Source organism: Emydura macquarii, unplaced genomic scaffold (assembly GCF_026122565.2).
Source record: "Emydura macquarii macquarii isolate MOO-44397 ecotype Brisbane River unplaced genomic scaffold, CSIRO-AGI_Emac_v2 contig_1790, whole genome shotgun sequence".
Lineage (NCBI taxonomy): Eukaryota > Metazoa > Chordata > Testudines > Chelidae > Emydura > Emydura macquarii.
Genome location: NW_027131927.1, coordinates 11632223 through 11656114, shown reverse-complemented (window position 1 = coordinate 11656114; position 23892 = coordinate 11632223). Strand labels below are relative to the sequence as shown.

General features: G+C 42.0%; 1 protein-coding gene across 9 annotated transcripts in view; it reads right to left on the bottom strand.

Moving 5' to 3' along the window:
• ADGRL3 (adhesion G protein-coupled receptor L3) overlaps positions 1–23892 on the bottom strand; it is a 769462-nt gene that overhangs the window by 140815 nt on the left and 604755 nt on the right. For 8 of the 9 annotated variants that reach the window (XM_067556899.1, XM_067556894.1, XM_067556893.1 and 5 more), the window contains one exon: positions 23681–23866. In XM_067556899.1, the coding sequence (XP_067413000.1) occupies positions 23681–23866 (186 nt within the window). Of the gene's footprint in view, positions 1–20785; positions 20825–23680; positions 23867–23892 lie in introns of all 9 variants that reach the window. The other variant, XM_067556900.1, reaches the window with a different exon arrangement.

Below are 23892 nucleotides of genomic sequence, written 5' to 3'. Positions count from 1 at the left end.
GCAGTGGGGTCCTGCTACCTATAATTCTCAAGTGTTCCTTCATCCAAAGGCTCAGCAGGTGCTGTTAGAAATTTAGATAAGGCTTCACATTTCAAATCTCTCCACTCAGTAAAGAGTCTTCACTGTAGTAACAACTTATATTCTGCCTGCAGCATACATGCACCACTGGGTTGCAAAGTAAAAAGGAGAACGCCCATTGTGAACTTCCCAAGGATTAATCTGGATGCACATTAAGCTGCAAACCAAACCAAGTAATTTCCATGGTTTGTAAATTACAGTCCTCAGACCCTACTGATTGCAAAGATTTTACTTGACTAAAAAGAGCAGCTCAGTTGCTAACCACAGCTAGCCCAAGGTGCGTGTAGCTAGCATGTTTTTAAATGGGGACCAGCAGTGCACTGGTTAGCGAAATTTATTGCATGTGGGGAGAAAAAAACCTAATGTTTTCTTCTGCTGGTTAGTGTTTTCATAGTTACCCATTATTAGCAGCTAAAAAATCCTGCTTCATAATGAAACACCTCCACTGCCAATTAGCACCAGCCTCAGCAACTAATTTGCCTTTTGAGATAATGTTGCCTTTCTTGATGTTTTTCCATGTGCTGAAAGCCCTGGCATCAAACCCATATCTACTGCTATTCTGGGTGGCCGTGTGTGACTCAGCAATTTGCAGCCCAAAGAGCTCAGGCTGGCTTACTCAGAGTAGCTGCTGGTTTCTTCCCCCTGGATTTACAATGTGACTTATCAAAGAGATACAGCATGCTCTGATTTCTAGGAAGTGATCTAGAGCCATGGTACTAAAATGACATGACCAGAAGGATGTGGTACATGAGTTAGAGGCCTGATTCACCACTGCCCAGCCCCTTTTACAATTATGTGCACCTGTCCAAAGGGAGGATAAAATGCTACCTACTCAGAAGGGTTGCCTTCCACACCCATTTCGCACTGGTGCAAAAAAAAAAAAAAAAATAGACAATGCAAGGCTATGATGAATTGCTCTGTATATGATTACCTTGCAATAAAGCCCAGGTAAAAGCAAAGATCTTCAGACTTTCCAGTGCCGGGGACAAAGCAGCTTGCATGATTATTATTTATTTTATTCAAATAGTCCCTGGGAGTCCCGGTCATGGACCAGACCCCACTGTGCTGGGTGCTGTACAAACAGAACAAAAAGACAGTCCCTGCCCCAAGGAGCTGACAATCTAAGTGTAAGACAAGAGATAACAGACGGATACAGAGAGCAGGGGGAGGACAAGGAAACAGTGATACGTTACTAGTCAGCATGATAGGCGGTGCTCTCCATACATCAGATGCCTAACTGTTGTCAATTTTTTTGTAATGTTCACTGCACTGCAAAGGAGAGTTTTAAGGAGGGTTCTGAAAGAGGATACATTCTAATGACACTTTTCCTGAGATAATGCAAATTATATTAATAATCACGCAGGGTACATAATGCATTCCGGTGTCACCAGTCACTTTCATCAGCAGTGGATTCGTTGACACTGCAGAATTTTCCTTTCATAGAACCCCATTATACTGCACTGCCACTTAGAAAATATATCACAGAAATCCTTATTTCTCCTTTCCCCTTCAGATTAATGGCTTGATTTTCAAAAGGGCTGAGCACTCAGTACCTCCTGTTATAGTTGATTGAAGCTTTTGAACATTAGGGCAGAAATGTTCAAAAGAGATTGTCCTACATCCTACTTGCAAACACAGGGTGAAACGTGTCCCATTGAAATCAATGGTGAAACTCTCAGTAACTTCAGTGGAGTCAGAATTCCACCTATCCAATCCAGACACGTTGATTTTCCAGCAGCAAATTCTATTTCTTAGTGTCAAGTATTTAGGCCCAGAATCCAGCTTTTAGGGTACTGATAATCTGGAGTTTACGAATGAAAAATCTAGCTGCTAAACCAAACTAGACTTTTAAACTAATTTTTAAAATAATAATAATAATAATAATGTAAAAAAATTGAAAGCTTGCTAACTTTATCCAAAGTGAAATGATAAATTTAGCAGTCAAAATAAAGCAGCATTAAAATACACAGTATTAGGTATTTTTTTCAGTATGCTTAAATCCCAAAACCTAATCTGAATAATGTTTCATAGATTTTGGTAATTTACTTTGGTAGCTTTATCTCCCAAAAGAGTAAAGAGAAATGTTGTTATTTTTGAGTGATCAAAGCCATTCCTATTTTGCTTTGCATGTCTATGCAATGTAGCTGTGTTTTTCTTGCAAAGATCCCATATTCAAGGAAAGCAAAGTGGGCACTCCAGTCAGAAAATGATGTTTTCCCCCCCACCCATCCTCAAGATTATTATGCAGAACACAATTTGCATGACTTTCATCTAGCATGCTACTAATGGGCCCTTTAAATCTTTGCTAAAAACAACACGTTGGATTTTATTTTTTTAAATATTTGAATGGTAGCCCTTGTTCCAGACCTAAACATTTCATTAACATTTGAATTAATATTTCATTAATATTAGAATGATCTAGCTCCTGGGTTTGGGTGGGAAAGTATTTGACTAAACTTGAAACATATGCTGAAATACTTGCATTACAGTGCAACATCTGCTAGAAAGATTCTGCTCCTAGAAAACTATTTTTTCTCACGTGTTGGAATTTTTGTGTGTGCACAAGTGTACACTTGTGAAAGACAGAACATTAACCAGGCAAGATACAAACTCTTTTACAGAGATAGCAGTCAAATCCGATGTCAGATAGGATGGCAGTTTTGGAAAGCATTTACTCGAAGTAACTACCCTGAACCAGCACACGTATGTCACCGATGAATTAGGATCTGATCCAAAACTTATTACAATCAACGGAGAGATTCCCGTTGACTTCAACAGGCTTTGGATCCAGCCTGTAAGGCTTATTTGAACATTCTCAGTAAAACTACCTTCGCTAGAGTCACACCAGGACTGAATCTGGCCCATTGTTTTTCCCAAAGGAGCCCTCTCTCACCCAGTCTAGGGCATTAACCTAGCCTTCCTAGCACCACATTTTTGAGTAAGGCACTTCATTATAGCACTGCAATGCAAGCAAAGCCATGGAGATTAGGTGTTAATGAAATGTTTAGGTCTGAAACAAGGGCTGAGGTAGGTGTTTAAATGAAAGAAAACAGCTGTTAAAGGAACAGCTTCTTCTGAGATAGAGATTGCAACTCCCTGGAGGAGGACAATGGAAAAACTATGGGGAAGAAGCACAATGGACAGTGCTAGTCAAAGCACTGACCCAGGGGCTGGGCTCTGAGTTTATCAGCAGAACTCTGGCCAGTGAATGGATTATGCCCGTTTGACTCCTGCCCCCAGATGTATTGCTCCCAGTCTCGCAGGGTATGTCTGCACAGCAGCTCAGAGGTGTCTGCCAACCCGAAGAGACAGACTCGCTTTCGCTCTGCTGAACTTAGTGCACTAAAAATAGCAGCGTGCTTGTTGTGGCAGCTCTAGGGAGCTACCTGAGCAGGTATCCAGTGGGCCGGGCAAGACCGGGCTCAGGCGGCTTTCCTGAGCTGCCACTCATCCTCATGGTGATTTTTAGCAAGGCAGCTGACCCAGGGCTAGCACCAGTTGGGTTACCCAGGCTGGAAAGCATGCTCCCAGCTGGAGTGTGGCCATACCTAAGGGGCAGGAAAAGCTGCAGGAGCATATTGCTCCTCCAAACATGGTGAGTTTGGAACTAATCATCCCATCTGTAGAGGGAGAATCACTGCCAAGTTCCAGACCTAGATATTCAACCCCTAGCCCTCCTCAGCCAGAAGGGTGAGAGCCAAAACATGGGGCCCAAAAGTTGAAGAATGGGTGGAAGATGGATGTGTTTGGGGGGAGGGGGTGGTGGTGACTGATTAGCCCAAGAAACACTGATGATCCTGATAAAGGCTGGGATTTTCAAAGGTGTTTAAGAGGGGCTGGAGCCCAACTCCCCCTAAAGGGATGTGGGTTCCTAACTCCCATAACTTGCTTTAAAAGAATAAACAAACCAAAAATCCCACTGCTCCATGCTATTATTCTGTGACACAGTACCTTAAAATCGTGACTGGTGTGGAGAAAGTAAAAAAGGAAGTGTTATTTACTCCTTCACAGAACACATGAACTAGGGGTCACCAAATGAAATTAACAGGCAGCAGATTTAAAACGAACAAAAGGAAGTATTTCTTCACACAACGCAGAGTCAAGCTGTGGAACCCCTGGCCATAGGATGTTGTGAAGGCCAATGCTGTAACAGGGTTCAAAAAAGAACTAAATAAGTTCATGGAGGATAAGTCCAGCAATGACTATTAGCTGGACAGGCAGGGATTGCTGTTTGCCAAAGGCTGGGAGTGGCCGACGGGATGGATCACTTGATGATTACCTGTTCTATTCATTCCCTCTGAAGCACCTGGCATTGGCCACTGTTGGAAGACAAGATACAGGGCTAGATGGACCATTGGTCTGACCCAATACAGCCGTTTCTATGTTCTTATAAGTTAAATGTTTTCCATTCTGACTTTCATCCTCCCCATCTTCCACCCCCTGCCCACATTCTCTTTTTAAGCACTAACCAAATACAGATCATCTGATAAGAACAGTATAAAAATTAGCAGGATTGGCCATATAGTTTTTGTGACAGCTCATGCAAAATAAAACATTGGGAAGGGGTCTCATCCAGTTCTTCCCACAGCTACGATCAGCCTCCCCCACAACCTTTGCATGCCCACCACACTGCACCAAGCAAATGCCAGGTTGCTGGGGGATATATAAAATGACTACTATGCCAGGAGTATAAACAAAGAGGGAGGAGAGTTACAGTAGTAGGAAATATCTTTGATGCAAATGACCAAGCAGCGTTTAGCTAGCTTGTAGCCCCGGGTCATGGACAGCAGGAACACAGAGAGAAACATCATGGGAGAAGGGGACCCAAGAAACCAGGAAAGGAGACATTCCAACAATAGTTCTATCACAGGAGATGTCTACTAGCTGTAGTTGTCTGTTAGGACGGGGATAGGGGCACCTTTCTATTTGAGGCCAAGTGCAACAATATATTGATCCTGCTCCTGCTGCCACAGAAATTAACGTTGTAGAACCCATTAACTTCAGTAGTGTCAGGTCAAACCTATAGAGGTGTGGTCAGGATTTTGGAAAGTGCCCAGACCAGACGGGCACAACAGCTACTGAAAGTCTTTGCGACCCGCATGCCTTTGAAAGTATCAGGCTATGACCTTACAACTACCCCAATAGTGATTCACAGAAACAAAGAAAATGGTCTCATTTCCCTCTGCTCCCCTCTCCGTACCCACCTGTTGTCTTTTGTCTTATGCTTAGATTGTAAATGTTTTGGGGCCATCTCTTTGTTCTGAATTTGTACAGCACCTAACACCATGGGAATTCTGGTCTCTGACTCCTAGGCACTACTCTAAATACATATAGTACTATCAACAAATGACAGAGGAAAAATCTTTCCAATATAAGGGCAAACTCATTGTTCGCTGGCTTTATCCTGGAATTACAATCGATCAATCAATCCAAATATATTTCTTCCTTTGCACAAACTTCAAAGTGATATTAAAATACATATTGTTAACAGGCAACTAATTAGCTTTACAGTAATTATACATTACTAAAAGACTGACTTCACATACCCTGTTGATTTCCTTTGTGACAGCTGCTTTGTTCTGTAAAATTGCATTTTGCTTGTATGTTTATTTTTATCTTCTCCCTTTTTAGAAATGTGAGAGTTTCTGGCTAAGTGACAGTCTTTCAGTCTTAAATCTAGGAGTCTGCATATATTTTGGCACCACATAAACCTTGCTATCGCTCCGCCAAAGCTTTAAACCTTGCATTGTGAAAACAAATGTATTTTCTACACTCAAAACCCCTGCCTTTTACTGGGAATTGATACTGGAAAATATTGATGGCTGTAAGACCTATTCATTCCAGTCCTTGTACAGTGCAGTCTGAGATCAGATTATATTGTTTTACAGTACTACGGCACTTCAACCTTGACCTTAGAAAACTGGTGGCTGTCCTACAGTTCTCAGCTCTTTAAACATCTATTGTACTTTAGCATTTTGAGAACAGGTCATCAGCTGAAGAACTGAAAAAAACCAACCAAACTACCAAGGGATGCAACTTTCCTACCTTCCCATCTGTGAATGATAAAACCTTGGTTTAAACCAAAGTGGTGAGAGGCTTCATGGGAACCTTGTCTGAATGCCTTCTTAACCCTTCCAATTCTAGAGGACATTTCAAACTAGCCTCTTTTGCAAAAGAGCATATGTTTAAAGGTAGGCCTGAAAATGCTGTGCAGATAGCTTCCTCTGGGATACACCATTTGTGTACACAGCCAATTGTGTTGCAATGCTAATTTCAATGCGAGTTTTGCATGAGCATGGATAGTGGAACTGGGCCTTTAATATACTGCTCTTATGATCCTGACAGTTAGAAAATATATAAACTCAGAACTTTGACTTTTTTAACTCTCTTTCAGATTACTAGCAATTAAAGTCCTTGGCTGAATGTGAATTATATCGCACAACTCACTTTACAGTATTACCCAATTAAGAACTAACAGCAGTACCGGATACAACGGGAGCAGCGAGGGAAAGACAACCTAAGATGGCTTCAACAGATCCTGACAACACCCCTATAATGCAAGATGATTCTGCCAGTCCCCCAGTTTAAGGGCCGTATCCAGATCCCACACTAGCCAATGGAAAGATTCCCACACATTGGCTAATTACATTTTTTTCTGGTTCTTGTTAATTTATTCGAGAGGTCAAAGTACCTTCCCAGCGACAAGCCCTGAGGGCGTTTCCTGGTTTGTGCTCAGTCATTATTCAGATAAAATGCTGAGTGGCTTCAATGGCAACAGAATCAGGCAACCACTCAAGATTGAGGCCCTTATCCAGAAAAACACTTAAGCACATGCTTAAAATTAAGGACGGAGTCCGGACTACAGAATCTGGCCCTCAGTGCAATATTTGTGACTTATTGCTGTAGCTTAATACCAGCTGTTACAGAGTAAATTTAACCCCTCTGTGCCCTGCACAACAAAACAAATTTCAGCTAAAGACAATTTTATTCGTTAGTTCCAGACAACTCACTGCAAACAAAGAATGATTACTCAAAATCCATTCAACATGAGTCTAGCCATAGGGACTTTGTGTACACACACACACACTCTCTCTCTTTCTCTCTGCCTCCCCTCCTCACTGAGAGCCAGACTGTGTCTGGCCCTTGTGCCCTTTGACTCCCTGACCAACACAAGGAACCTTTCTTCCTTGCCCACCTCTGTGCAGGGGACAGTTGCAGACCTGGTGCCCAGGGAAGGAAAGGGACTGCACCCCAAAGGAGGGGAAAAGGAGGCATGGTGTGGTCTTGTCTTACTCTTCTGCACCAGCCAGCAGAGCTTGCCGCCTGCTGCCAAGGGGGTATGCTGCCCCATTCCGGGGGGTGGTGCAGTATCCACACTCTTCTATGCTTGCTGGAAGGACTATGTCTGCTGTGCTAGGACCCTTCCCAGGGCTCCCTGGGAGGCTCTGCAATGCCTTCTCATGACTGTGACTGGAATGTAGCCTGGAACTTTTTGCCCACTGCTCCAAATTTCTTCATCACCACTTTACACCACCACAGATGCATGACGATTAATAGCATGGTAACTTCATTGTATGTTGCTTTAGAAATCTTTGTGCAACCTGGACAATACATGCAGTTCTACTGGGGTCATACAGGGTAACACACAACTAAACCTTCCCTGCTCTCCTGTTGCATGCAATCTAACTGTCAACTTGATCAGCTGGAAAGGGTGTCTCTATTCAGATGCTACTGTTCTTGGTCCAAGAGATAGAACCGTCTCTGAAGATATCATTGTGCTCTAAAACAATAAAAAGATGTGCTCAAAACCAGGTCCTGATTCCTCTGGCCACCGGCAGGAGAAGCAACTGCATGCAGGGCTGCTTTGGATGAAAACTAAATTAAGCAGGAAACAGCCACTGGGTTTGTTTTGCAGTAATACTTATTTTAAGTAAATGGTGACACAAGAGAAGGTAATGAATCTCTCGGCTTTCTTGTACCCCCTTGGCTCAAGGAGGAAAGTACACCACAGCAATGTGGCGAATAATCAGCTTTATAATGTTGTTCAATTACAGTCGGCTGCTCAAACACCACTTGTCCTTGTTTGTTTGTTTATTAATAGTGAATTTAAAGCATTGTCGTAGAGCAGTAGCTATGGGAGGCAAAGTTCTCTCTTACTCCAGGGATCACAGTCAACAGAGATGACAGCGAGGTGAGTGTCTCCACTCCAGGGGAGTCAGGCTAATCCATTGGCCTGGGATTCAGGAGGTGGGTTTTGTTCCAGGCTGTGCCACTGATTTGCTGGGTGACTTTGGGAAAGTCATGTTACCTGTGCTTTCCCTTGCACTCGTTGTTTGCCTTGTATGTTTCAATGATATGCGCTTCCGGCCCGGAACTATCTTACATCATGTGTCTGTCCAATGCCTATCATGGGGCCCTGATCCTGACTGGCACCGTTAGGTGCTACTGTGAGGCACACTATTATGGGAAACATGCCCTGAAATATTAACCCATATTTTATTTGTTCCATTGCAAACTATTGGAAGAAAAAACCCCTTAGTTTAACAACACCTGGCAAAGACTGACAATGGAAAAACTCCCCTGTCCAGAGAAAACCCCCTCAACAAGTAGGTATGCTTCGAGGAAGTCACAGAGAGAACAATGCTCTGTGAGTCAAACCTACAACATTATGCTCGTGGAGTGTTCATTAATTAAGGATAAATAGCCAGATGGGACTTTCAAAAGCACATAAGGGAATTTGGCCCCCAATTCTCCATTGACTTTCAAGGGGTGTGATTCTTTACTGACATACACTGCAATTTTATAGCGCGTAACATATTCAAAGACGGTTATCAGATTCATCCCTCCCCCCAACCTCCACCCTGTGGTCTTCTTTTCTCAAGACTAAACAAGCCCAGTTTTTTAACCTTTCCTCAGAGGTCAGGTTTTTGAAATCTTTTATCATTTTGTGTTGCTCTTCTCTAGACTCTCTCCAAAAGTGTGGTGCCCAGAACTGGACAAAGTTACTCAGCTGAGACCTCCCCAGTGCAGAGTACAGAGGAAGACTGACCTCTTCTGTCTTACACACAACACTCCTGTTAATAAACCGCAGAATTATATTCGCTTTTTTAGTAACTACATTGCACTGCTAACTCATATTCATTTTGTGATCCACTATCATCCCCAGATCCTTTCAGCAGTACTACCATTAGTCAGTTATTCCCCATTGTGTAGCTGTGCCTTTGCTTTTCCCTTCCTAAGGGAAGTGCTTTGCACTTGTCTTTACTGAATTTCACCTCTTGCTTATGAATTTCCTACTTCATGTTATATCTAATTATCATTTATACTGTTCTGAAAAACCCAATGATAAAACAAACCTATTCTTAAAACAAAACAAACTCCCTGTCAGTATTTGCAAGCCCCCAAAATAAAATGAGCAAAAGCTATGAACAATGACATTGATAGAAAGCTCTGCTAGAAGTTGTGTGATCATCTGAGGAGGAGCACATCCATTAGCAGTGCACATAACGTTGTGCTGCTTAAATAGACTTCATAGATAAGGGGGTGGCAGACTGAAAGCATGGACTGGGGTTCACAAGGAGACATTATACTGGAAAGGTTAATGCACTGAAACAGACCAGCTCATGAAACGCCTGGCCTCTTCAGAATATCAAATGAATAGAACGTTGTAATTTGTATAAAAGGGACACAAGTCAAACTGGAACAGTCAACAGCCTATGCTGGGACAGTGGATCTAAAATAGACAAGCATATTATTCTTTTAGCTAGTGTTAAACAAGAAAAATGTCATTTTAGTTAAATGATGTCATTAAATTCTGTTTCTCAGCTGGGAGCTGACTTCAAATCTATCTGATAAGGCTCTTCACTTCCACACAGCTCCTTCCCTTATAAATTACTCTTTTAAATCCAGATTAAAGCTTTTCTTTAGTAAAGCACAGGTACGGCAGTACAGACAATTTCACAAAAGGAGGCCGGCCTGGTCTTCAAGGTGGTCAGTGCATCGTAATATGCATGATAAAAAGGCACAACATATGCTTATTCTGAGTTTGGTTGAAGAGTGATTTATTTTTTAAATGCTTAAAATGTAGAAGCTAATCTCTCCCATTACCCTCTAAACCTATCTGAGAAGTGCATCTATGAATGAAACACTCACCTTTATTTAGTGTTATCGTATGTGACTGGTGATTGATGGTGTCAACTTTGATCTGCACATTGGGTCTAAAGAAAGAGTGTTCTTTCTTGACGCAAAAACAAATGGAGAACACGCCCTGATGTGAAGGTGTGATTTTTATAAGGGCCTAATGGGCCCTTAATGGTTACACCTAACATGTCTGGGCACCAAAATCTATATTTAGGGATTGAAATAGAAGTGGCCTGATTCTCAGAGGTGCTGTGTGCTCCCAGCTCATGTTAAAATCAACAAGAGGGCAGAGATGCAATCAGGACAAGTTGGTCTCAAGTGGCAGTGGGGGAGGTCTAGGTTGTATAGTAGGAAAAGCTTTTTCACTAGGAGGGTGGTGAAGCATTGGAAAGGGTTACCTAGGGAGGTGGTGGATTCACCATCCTTAGAGGTTTTTAAGGTGTGGCTTGACAAAGCCCTGGCTGAGATGGTTTAGTGGGGTTGGACTAGATGACCTTCCAACCCTAATCTTCAATGATTCTATGATTGATTCTATGACACTTGCTGAGGCCTTTTGATATGGATTTAGGGGCCTAGCTCTAGGCACCTCAGTTTCAAAATCTTGGCCTTGAACCACAAATAGTTTTTTAATGGGAGATCACTAAAAATTAGCAGATCTGTGACAGAAATGGAGGCCACAAATGGCAGACTGTGCTTTTTGCTTTGCACAGCCAAAGAAATGTTCTAAAGTCAGCAGGCATCTGTGGGACTAAAATGAAAGAAATTGACTGGGGAGAAGGAAATAAAATATGATCTATTTAATCTAATAAGGTCTTTTCTGTGGAATAGCTTTCTGAGGATTGCATTTATGAATCAACTACATTTACTGTTCTACTATTTGGGAATTGAGAGTATACAAGCAAGAGGTAGCTACTTACTTAGAAGAAGTAAGCAAAGTTGCAGAGGAAGAGGAAATGCAACATGTGTTACTTTGACAGTTTTTCCATATCCTTTGAGGGAACTCCCAGGAAATCCGAGACGTGCATTCTTCCAACTGTCCAAATAAAAGCAACATCTTCCAGAGGCATCTATGGCAGTTCCTCTTGAGACTTCCCATTGTCAACAGATTTAAGGGCCAACTCCATCCCAAATCCCAGATAATAACACAGCCAGGCCTAAACATTTTTTAGTTTTGCTGTATTATTTTGTGAGCGTATTTCCATATAATACAGTTTAACTCAATATAATACAATGTCACGCTACGTCTAACATTATGAGCTAGGTGTGTGAGCCGCAGCTCTCATAGACATACTTGGGTTAGTTCTCCTCTGAGCTAGTGCACTAAAATTAGTAGTGTAGCCGCAGTAGCACGGGCAGCCCTGTGGGTACGTACGCAGGGGGGCTAGCCCAGGCCACTGCTGTCCATGCTACCGTGGCTACACTGCTATTTTTAGCAGGCTAGCTCATGAGTGCTAGCGCGAGTGTGTCTACAGGATCTGGAAATCACACCTCTATGCTGTGTGTGGACGTTGTCCTAGTCACAGAACTATGTGCTCATGTTCTTTGTCAATATTTTTTGCAGAGAAGATTATACTCCAATGATAGACTAAAGTCTGTCTCTTTGATCCTGTTCTCTCCTAACAATAGGTTCGGCACAGCAGAAACACGCAGGGCACAGACTTGTATTTTCTTTCTTCCTGACACAAATCAAGTGAAGGTTGCTCAAGCTGTGAAATATATTAAGTTCACAGAGTTTTAATAAAGGTTACCAAACCACAAAATCCTGCTGCGAATCAAACCACTTTCAGATGTCCTTTTAATTATATTAAATTAAAGTTTGGTCCGCTTTGATGCTTATGGGCAAACATCTAGATCTCTCAAAAAGCTGCTAAAAGTACTCCCTGTTGCTATAGTTAATATACTACATTGTATGCACACCACTAGCCAATTTATTCCAGCCACTTTAACAAGGATAACCAACCTGACAGGCCACATAGAACAGCATCAGGAGTCAAGCAAAGAACAAATCATTAGAGGACTCCAAAAGTTGTTTGACACACACCACAGAGCTCTTTGTCATACAGCCAATTAAGTGACCAAATAAGGAACTTGAGAATCCTCATTAATTTGTTTCTCACTCTATAAATGGAGGTTAAAATCTCTCGTTTTGTGCACTGCAAGTACACAAGTAAATGTGGCATAATTCAATTTACACTTGGCCATGAAGGTGCAAGTTTCTTCTTTGGTTTACACACAAGCGGGCATCAATAAGGAGTGGGACAGGCAGGATTAAGCCACGTTACATATCACAGACTAAGTACCAGACATCTCTTATCTGCCAAGAGATATTAGGTTTTCCAAAAAAGGCCTCTTCCTTTAATCAGTTGTGAACTTAATGCCTTGGATCCGCTGAGAAAAGTCCATCATTTTCGCTTAGTACAATGATACAGACTGCCTATGTGCGAAGAGCTTTCAAATGTCTTCCGAGAGAAACACGTGATGGGATATCTGGGGATCGGAACTAAAGGGACAACTTTGATCAAAATAATAGCAATCTTCACAGACTGGAGATGAGAAGAACTGAAAGAGCACAGGACAGAATCTTAGCGATGAAGTTATTAGCTTCATGGAAGATCCTGTGTTCCTTACTGTCTGGGCAGTACCTACAGAACACTTCCACTAACGTCTCTGATAAGATCAAGGTAAAAGGTCATCTAGCTTCTAACGGGTGAGAAAATGGCACTTGCAAGAGTGAAAAGTAGTTAGGGTTTTGGGGAGTGGCAACTTTTTGGGTAAGACGTAGTATAACAGAAGGAGACATGTTAGCTTTGCTTGAGCTTACACCTAAAAATGCTAGTGTGGCTCCAGTGGCACGGGCAGCTGTCTAGACTAGTCACCAGAGAACAATCCTGCCCGAGTCCTGGATATGAACTCAGATGGCTAGCGTGAGCCGCTGCCCATGCTGCTAGACTGAGCGGAGTGAATGTGTGTACGTCTACCTGAGCTGTGAATGACACCTCCCCGTTGCTCTACAGACGTCCCTTATGTAAATAAGGGAGTGTGAGCCAGACTAGGGTAATCTGCAGAAGGAAGACAGAACTAGACAAATATTGCAAAGGCAGGTTTTTCCCACCCAAATTAAAACAATTTGCTTTGGCCACTGTGTTCACTTTTTATGAATGTTAAAGTCATTATGATTCACTGGCAAAAACACCTGCAGGAGGCTGAGGTGAAACTCTCTCCTTTGAGCCTTTGCCCTCCCTGTGGTTAACTTTATACGGGAAGGGATCACTGCTTGGCATGACGGGGAGTCAGGGCTGTGCACACCATTCACCAGAGCCTTGGCACAAACAACATAACGGTCTGATCTCATCCCTGGTAACCAGGCGACCCAGATGCAACTGAAAGCCTGCCCACGCACCCACAATATGGAGTAAGCGATGTCAGGTGCCCCCTTGGGTCCTTGTGCAGACCGCTCATATTGCCAATAGTCTACGGGGTGGGTGAGAATAGTCCCGGCAGAGCCAGGACTGTCTCCTGCACAAGTAGGCAGGGCAGGAAGGGGGCGCAGGGCACTGGCTGGCAGCAATTGGGAAGTAATTTGCCCCAGGCAAAGGGCTGAGCAAGACCACGTACACGCTGGAGTAAAGAGGGGGCGAATGAGAGACCAGATTGCAACTCTCAGCATCCCAGTCTGGTTCCTGCTTTGTTCCTGGGCCAGCAGTCTGTTACTTGGAGGTCTGTTACAGCAAGGTTACACCTAAGCCCTACATTTAAACTCTGCACCCAGTCAATAAAGCTTACAGGAGGCTAATTGTTTTTCACTATATCTTAAATAGCCCCATTGCTGTAGTAACTGGGTATCTTGTACCTTCAGTGTATTTATCCTCACAAAGCCCATGAGAGACAGGGATGATAATAGTAATAATAAACATTCTTATTTTATAGATGGGGAACTGAGGTGCACAGAGGATAAGGCCCAGATCCTTAGTGGTGTCAAGTTGCCTAACATCCATTGATCTCAATAGAAGCTATCCTGAAGACTTTTCAGGATCCAAGCTTAAATGACTGTCCCACGATCACATAGGAAGCGTGTGGGGGAAGAGGGAATTGAACACAGCTCTTTCAAGTCCTAGGCTCACTAAGCCACTGGAACATCTCTAAGTGCCTGAACATCACTTATGTGCCCCCCTCCACACACCTTCACCCCTGCTTATCTGTTTCCTGTCCTTGATGGATTCAATGATGTCTCCCAGTCTAGCCTCCTGAGTTCAGGAGTTACACCCATCCAGCCAGGCAATGGATGGAAACAATGCCAGAAGCCAGCAAAGGAGACCAATCGCAGCCAATCAAATGTCAGATAGCAAATACTTGAAGTAAACTGCCCACTATCAATCCAGAAAGAGAATGAAGAGAGGGGCGGGGAACAACTCTCCATAAAACTGAGTAACTATGAATTCTGAACAAATTACAAGGAATTTCCACCTGATTGTAGAATATCTGTGAGACCAAAAAAAGAGGCTAAACTAATCAAATGCATTATTCACTGTGAACCATTCTCTCTGCTCAAGTCTCCATCATGATGACTCCTTCTGCTGCATACCTGAAATAGATTGCCAAGACTAGTGAATTATAAACAGGTTGGGTTTGAGAAACCATGGGATGTTTTCTGAGATTGTAAACTTTTTAGAGGGATGGAACATCTTTCTGTTCTGTGTTAGTACAGCGCCTAGCGCAATGAGGTAGTGGTCCATGACAAGGCTTCTAGATGCTACAAGAATACAAATTAATAATAAATAAAACAACAACAACAATAATAATGAATGGATGTGGACATATAGTTCAACACTAGCTAATGAGAATGAATTACATGCTGGACATTTTCTGTATTCACAAGATGATTCCAGACCGCCTCACAAGCATGTGTAATAAAAATACACGCTTGTTTTGCATATAAAACTTTCATCTAATCCTCAGCTGGTATGTATTTATTTTCTGCGTGAAACTATCCACCCTGATAACAAGTGATCCCCATCAAATAAGTCTCCTTTGGTGGATCAGGCCTCTCTAGCTGCCTGTAATTGTTATGCACGAGAATTCTGACTAACAGTTTCTCTTATATCAGTTCTGACTTCCAAATCCTTGGGCAGCTATCTATGCACCTATGCCAACATGTATTTATTGTGTCATTGACTGAGCTGCTACTAAAGTAGATTGGAGGATTTTGCTGGGTTTTGATTTTTATTTGTTCTTTTTGAAAGAAGAAAAAAAGACCAGTTACCACAACAACTTCTGAAGGAGGAGAAGAAGCGAACTCTACCTCACAGTAAAGAAGATCACTGGGTTTCCAATGCAACATGTCATGACATTTTTCAAACAAATTATCAGATCAATATTCGTTTTAACTATGCGGCTACCTAAAGGGATGGGCTGATGATCTCACAAACACATTTGCAGACAGATTTATTTGAAAAACTCTGCAATGTATTTGAATCAATATTTGGCATGGTTTATTTTTTATTATACATACATCTTTGCTCAAGACTCCCTCCAGCTTCAAGTATTGGCTGTACAGAGTTACTCATCACTAAAGGTCTACAAAGATTACTTATTTATGTCTGTGATGATGAGAAAACCACTAAAACTCTCTTCAATATATCCATCCACCCCAAATTAAACCTCCTAAGATTCTTTTCATTGCTAGATTTGCATTTACTGGACATCCTTCATATCAACTCCCTACTGTGTTTGTCACTTGTTTACAGAGCTCAATAGTAAAAGGTACATTTTCAAAATTGTGCATAGAAATTGAACTGCCAGGTTCCAATTCATGGCAATATTCATCTCTGTAACAAAATCATGTTACGAAAGTGGAATCCTGATTCTGCTCAAGTGAATGGCAAAAATCACACTGACTTCAATGAGGTTAGCATTTCACCGCTTGATTCTAATAGCAAGTTTACACTCTAGCTGGAAGTGTAATTACCAATTTGGGTAAATGGACATGTGCTAGCTTTGATCAAGCTAGCGTGCTAAAAATAGCAATGCAGTCACGGCGACAAGACAGCTAGCCACTCTGAGTACAAACCTGTCCGAGACCCTAGATACATAGTTGGGGTGGCTAGCCCATCCTGCCACCCATGACATCACAGCTACCCTGCTATTTTAGCATGCTAGCTCAATGAAAGCTAGCATACGTATGTCTGTCTGAGCTGGATTATGCCTCCAGCTCCAGTGTTGGCATTACCTAAGATTTACTCAGGGGCTGCAAAGGCTCTAATAAACTGCAAGGGAATTATTGGCCAGAAGAGGGAATCCTCTAGAGTCCTCTTTAAGTTCTACTAAACATATTCTCTTCCCTGTGCAGGATAGCAACACCTTTGGTGGCTACAATTACATGAACTTCTAAAGAGAAAATATATTGTTTGAAGACTAAATTGATCCCAAGCACCCTGCCACATAGCATTTAAAGTTGTAACAAAATACAACTTTTTACCTTAATGTGGTCAAAGTACAAAACATATCAGAGATGGAAAAGATCAATTAGGTCATCTAATCCTTTCTCCAAGGGCCATTGCAGGGTTGTTCTCTTCAGAAGGTTTGTAGAGTGTAAGGAGAGTTAATTCGAATTAACTCAATGTGCAAGGTTGAAGTGGATTAGTTAAACCACATTAAGCCCCTGTGTGGACACTCTCATTCAGAACTGAAGTAACCTTAATTCACTTTAAGGTAATTCACCTTGGAAGGTAATCCTTAACTTTTAAACATGCGAGTGGCCCCACTAAATTAAAGGAAAATACTTGCATGCTTAACTTTAAGCATATGCTTAAGTCTTTGCAGGGTTCAGGCCTTATCTTGTAGCCTCCACATTTCTTTAAAGGTATGTTAAATACACGGTACATTATTGGACAAAGAGGGGAAAAAAGATAAGAGGTTTGCTTTTGCTTTTTTATACAGCAAAAACTCAAAGATAGTGAAGAAGAAGAAAAAAAACCGTTTTGGGCTACTTTCTCTGAAATCTTAAGAGTACCATTTCTCAAGATATCCATACCCAAAGGGAGGAAAGACCAAGTAATGAAGAGGAATGCAGTTTTATACACATTTTACTCTCATAGAAATCCAAGCATTCTAATTCCAAGTGCTAGGGGGATGCATTGGCAAAGTAAAGTGTAACATTGCACATGTCATGTCTTGTATGTGGAGAAACTAGAAATGTACAGAGGGGAGCTTAGACATAACAGCATGCTTTGTTTTAATGTCTCTGGGTGTAATTTATACATATAAATAATGGCAAATCCTGCATTACTGCAACATTAAGGTTTCCAAATTAAACACACAAACATCAGGAGATAAAAAGAAATGTTTCTTATTGCAAAGTTAACTCATTCACATTTCATGTACTGCTTTATAAGATTCACTGGAGCAATAGTCAAGGTAATAGGACAAATTTCACTATCATCCTGATTTTACAAAGATTGTGAGTAATAACAATACCACCTAGTGCTTTTCATCAGTAGATCTCAAAGCACTTTACAAAAAGACCAGTATCATTACCCCCATTTTACAGATGGAGAAACTGAGGTACAGAGAGGGGACGTGACTTACGCAACGTCTCCCAGCAGGCTAGTGATAGAGCCAGGAATGGAAGCCCAGTCCAGGGCTCTATCCACTAATCACTGGGATAACCATGCATAAAGTTAAGCTGGCTTGTAAATCTTTGCAGGATCAGGGCCACAGACTGCAATTGGTCATCCCTTTATGACAAATGTCCACTTTCATCTGAAGTTTTCCATGGCTGGATTGTGGAGGAAAGCTTGAAGAAAGCCCTTTTCTTACTTGTGAGTGGTCTAAAATATAAGTGTACCACTTTAAATGGGAGCTGTAAAAGATGGCCATTGTATATGGAAACTCAAGGTGAGCTGAACTCCCAAGGCACCATTTGGCACATTCTCTGCACAGACTCCTACAGAAGTCCATGGAAGCTCTACATAAGGAGGACGTACAGGGATGGGACCCCAAAAATTCAAATGTCACCTGTGGCAAATCCTCTATGACCAACAGGTGCTGTGGGAGTTGGACAAAAATATTTTAAAATTAAGAAATGATAGAATCATAGAAGTGTAGGACTGGAAGGGAATTCGAGATGTCATCCAGTCCCCTGTACTCAAGGCAGCACTAAGTATTATCTAGACCAACCCGGACATGTGTTTGTCTAACCCGCTCTTAAAAAACCTCCAATGACGGAGATTCCACAACCTCCCTAGGCAACTGGTTCCAGTGCTTAACCTGACAGTTAGGAAGTTTTTCCGAATGTCCAACCTAAACCTACCTTTCTGCAATTTAAGCCCATTGCTTCTTGTCCTATCCTCAGAGGTTAGTAAAAACAATTTTTCCTCCCTCCTCCTCGTAAAAAACCTTTTATGTACTTGAAAACTGTGATCATGTCCCTCCTCAGTCTTCTCTTCTCCAGACTAAACAAACCCAGTTTTTTCAATCTTCCCTCATAGGTCATGTTTTCTAGACCGTTAATAATTTTTGTCGCTCTCCTCTGGACTGTCTGCAATTTGTTCACATCTTTCCTGAAATGTGGCACTCAGAACTGAACTGGACACAATACTCCAGCTGAGGCCCTTATTAGTGTGGACTAGAGTGGAAGAATTATTTCTCTTGTCTTGCTTACAACAGTCCTGCTGATACATCCCAGACTGATGTTTTCTGGGCCACCCCCCCCGCCACACACAATTTTTTTTCTTTTTTGGCAACAGTGTTACATTGTTGACTCTCATTTAGCTTGTGATCCTCAGTAAGGAATTATGCCATTTGGGGGTAGATCCTTCCCCACGGTGTGGCTTAAGCCTCCCCCTTCTTCTCTTCTGGGCATTTGCTCTCACCAGTACTTGAAGCAGTTTGATTGATGCATGATTAAAAACGCTTTTGCACAAGCAGAGGCACATTTCACAGTGGGAGTTGTTTCTGAATTGCCTGCTGCACTAGACAGCTGTACTCCATCTCAGGGTACACAACCTCAGCTGTGCCATCTGCCTTGGCAAGTTGCCAGGCAGGGAGCTGGGTTTGGAGGAGTTTGGGAGAGTTAGGAAGTGGCTTAGTTATAAACATATGGTAATTTTTAGTTAACTTTAACCTTTTCCTTCCTCTTCTCCTGTCTCTCTGTTCTCAGTAAAGTCCCCCTCCCTTATACTGTTATTTTGGGTGCATCATTCCTTTGCTGGGGTTTGGTTTATTTCCCTTTATGGTCCTGGGTACTGGATTATACGCTCCCTGCCAGCTTGTAGTATAAGCATTAATTTTTTCAAGGGACAGCACTGTTGTATATCTGGCACAGTGAGGAATCACCTGAGTGGAGGCACCAGGTGCCAGAACAGAACAAAAGTCCCAACCCAGGACAGGAGAGAGGAGAAGCTGCTCCAAGTATGGTGAAAGCAAAGGCCCAGAAGAGAAAAAAGGCCACACCAGCGGGGAGGGGCTACACCCACATGGCATTATTCCTTAATGAGGTTAAGCTGCATGGGAATTTCTGTTGTTCTGAGTTACCGACATGCACGGAAGCTTTACCTTTCCTTTTTAAAAGTGAAAATGCATGTGCACGTGCAGAACAGGCACAGCCAAAGCAGGGCCTGCTCTACTAGCAGGAGGGGCTAAAATGGGTCCCAGCTAGAGCCACCCCTCTCTTAAGTCCCCCAGACCAAGATGCATGCAAGGCAGATCCCTCCACTGCACTCTGGGGGCACAAGGAACAAGGTGATGCCTCCCCGTCAGCCCCCAATGTATCTTTGGGAGGAAAACTTCAGAGAGGAGTGATTGTAAATTCCAGCCAATCGGGGCAGGAGTGGCCAAAGCAGAGACCTCATGGCACTCAGAGAATGTTCTACGGTTCCAATGCGACTTTCTCTGCCCTGTGCTGATTGGCTGTTTGCTCCAACCCTCCCACTCCCTAAAGTTTTCACCAGAGCTTCACTCCAAACCTGCTCCTCTTTCCTTCTTCTCCCCTTTTCCGTCCCCCTTTTGTTTAGCTGATCCCCCCCCTTAAACCCAACCTCCCCCACCCCACCCCCAAAAGTGGAACCAATATGCTATTTAGCGTCATCCCATTATTCACACTGCTGGTGTGCTCTGTTCCTACCCCCACCTTGTGTCCATCTTGTCTATGTATATTGTAAGCTTGTCAGGGCAGTGACCTTCTACTACCCTGAGTTTGTACAGCACCTCGCACAATGGGATGCCAGTCTTGGTTGGCCCTTAGGTACTTCAGTATAAAAATGATTAAAAAATACTACTACTACTACTAATACACATAAAAAAACTCCCTTTGCCATTTGGATAACTCAAAAGATGGCTGAATGGATTTTCTCCAATTATTCACCCAATTATTCCCACTTTGCTACTGAGTTTCTGCCCCAGCCATTCCTGAAAGTTCTAAGCAATGGAAGACAGGGAATTATAACATTATCCTATAAACTGAACTAAAGAATTTGCTGCCAGAAAGGCTAGAGTGGTCAGATACACAGGTACAACAGCACCAGACATTCAGTCAAACAACTTGACAAATTCATAAAAACACTAGAAATACCTGGACATAGGCCCTGCAAGAGCGCTCCCTTTTCTGAAGCTGAATCCATAAAGACAGCGGATTAAAGACGGAATAGAAAAAACAAGTTAGTGACAGAAGAAAACAAGGGAAAAAATAAAGAAAACGTCTACACAAAACTATAATTTCTCTTTTGATGAGTTTCTAGGAGAACATGCAAGCTAAGCAGCAGTGGAATGCTGTAAGGAGTGGCTCTAGAAACAGTTGGTTAGTTCTTTTCAGGAAAGCACAGACTGGAAACTCCGCTACAGCAGCTGTTAGTTATGGCAAGAGGCCTTGAGGCAAATTGTAACTATTCAGTAAGCTAAATTTACCTTGTAAATTTGAAATCATACATTGCGCATCATGTCAGACAATGCCAGAAATGATGAGCCTTATTCTTATTTGCCCAGTCTCCTTTACATTGCTCTGACGGCATAAAGGGTCCTTAAAGGGGTGTAAATTACAGTTAAATGAGAATCAGGCTGAATATTTCCAGATTAGACCATTTTATCTTTGGACTTGTCTACGCAGTGCTGGGGTGTAAATTCTAGTCCATACCAGCATGTCGTGAGCTAACTGAGCCATGTAGCTCCCGCTGGCACACGCTAAAATTTCCCTAGTGCATGTTAACATAGTTAAAGATTTTAGGAAAAGAAAATGATGCCCCACCATCGCCTCAATTCATTTCATTTCATTTTACATCAACTTGTATTAAAAAATAAGAGCCCAAATGACTATTTTCAGGCCAAGTATTGAGCCAAGTCCTTTTGGTGGACTTACACATTTCTCCTAAAGTTTAAACGAATATTTGATGGCTGGTGCTTGCTTTCTTTTTTTCTCTCTGACTAAACAGAACGAAACAAAAACTCTTTGCTAATTACTTTTTTTTTTTTTTGGGTGCACTGCCCTTGATCAGCGAAGGGGATAATGGACCAGTGACTCTATTGTCTATTGTTTGCCCAACACTACTTCCAACTTCAATCCATGCATTCTTAACTGAACACTGAGTAGTTGCTCCTCTAAAGGATTAAGCGGGGAACAAGAACAAGTAAATTACTGAGCCTGTCATTTGAATCACTGACTCGTATCACTGATTTGCAGGACTCTACACACTCCAGAATTTTAATGTGCAGCACAATTGATTTGTACTAGTTGACTATGGAAACCTGAGGTGGGAAACAAAACTGCTAGAGGGGACCACAGGAAGGCAGAGCAGGGTGAGAAACACACTGTCTTGATATGTCCTTTTTCCCTCTCGCTGACCTCATGATGCAACCAAATTTTCATAGAAATGGAAAAATGTCAAAAGGTGAAATAGTAAAGGATTCAAAACATATGTTTTGCAAAGCAAAGGTGACTGGATGCTGTATGTAGCTATGCAATATTCAAAGTAGCAAGCAAATTAGAATCATGTAACCAGTTAGTATGTGACAGTAATTGCCAGTTTTACCCGATGTTGTCAGATATCAACATAATTTCATGTATAAAAGACTTGCAGTAGGTCTGTAATAAACAATGTTATGTCCTTGTAACAGTTAATACCTACATACTGTTATAGGATAGCTTGAAGCAATATTAATTAACGGCATCAAGTTAACCCAGCTGACAGCACATGCAAAGCGCAGGACACGCAAGACTCCAACTCCTAGAGTTGGGTTTTTGTTTTGTTTTTTAAATATAACAATCCAAAAGATCCTTTGTGCTTAAAACAACATAAATTGACAAGAATAATTTACATCAAAGAGATAACTTTACTTTTCATAGAATTATTTGTTTTTGCATCTCAAAATACAGTAAACACAGAAAATATCTGGTATATCTGAAATTCCACCCCTTCTCCCCACACTCAATCTAACGGTGGAACCAAGTTTTGCTCTTTGTTACACAGATGCCTTTGCCATTAAAGCCAATGGTGTAACACAGAGCAGAGTTTGGTACCTTGTTTTAATAACACGGTCTACATAACTGTGTATGTCGAACTGAGGGGTCTGTTCTTTATTTTAAGAGCCAATACAAGGTCTATGAACTGTCACTTTAATTCCATATAGGTCCCATTTTGAGGACTTAACCCATACTTAAGTGATGCATATGCCCTGGGCTGACCTTTCACACAGGAGTGGAATGCACCTTAAAGGAGCAATTTTATTTTTACAACTTCAACTGCTGAGATTTCCACTGTGGTCCACTTCCAGATTTTTAACATTTAAAATGCCATCTACACCCAGGTCCCAAGATAATAATAATTTTCCAACAGACATCACTGGAACCACATAGAAATCATATGATACAAAAAGTAGTCCTGGAAAAAGTCATACATAAAAAGAACTGTCCGATGTTAAGTTACCTTGCCTGGTTGTGCTATTTTATATAAAAGAGTTTTTCTAATTTACATTCACTTTGCCATTTCAAATACCTTTTCCCCCTTCCCATCAATATAAATTCATGGGCCACAGTTTTTATAAACCCAGATACCTCATTCTGTGGTTGAGAGTATGAGGGTCATTTCAAAAATGGATTCAGCAATAAACTCACGAAGTCAAATTCCTCCCGCAGTCACATACGTGTAAATCCAGAATAATTCCAGTTGCCTCAGCAAAATTACTCTGGAATTGCACTAACGTATGGCAGTCGCGAACAAAATTAGTCTCATGGAGATCATACAGCTAAGCATTTGAGGGCATACATTTTCCAAATACTAGCAGCATACTTGGCATTAACAACTGTTCCACATCTCAAAGGACTAAAAATATATTGAAAATGAAAACTGTCACGTGCTCCTAGGTACTTAGAATAACATCCCAAACACTGGCACTAGTGAGGCCTTCTAACAGCTCACTGGGGAAAGCACAACTGTTGTTTATCCTCCTCGCCCTTCCCAAAGCCTTTGTTTCTTACCTTATTTAAACTACGTGCAGCACTGTCTTTCCCACCTGGAGTCAGGTTTCGGAGCTGCACATCCAGCAAGCCCACCAGCTGGTCCATGGCTCGCACTGAATATGTGATGTCTCCAGCGTTCAAGTGGTTTTTTGTCTGCTCTGCAAGCTCTCTGGCAATGTTGGCGGCTGTCTCCCCCGACTTCAACTAGAATTGTAAGGACAGGAGAAAAT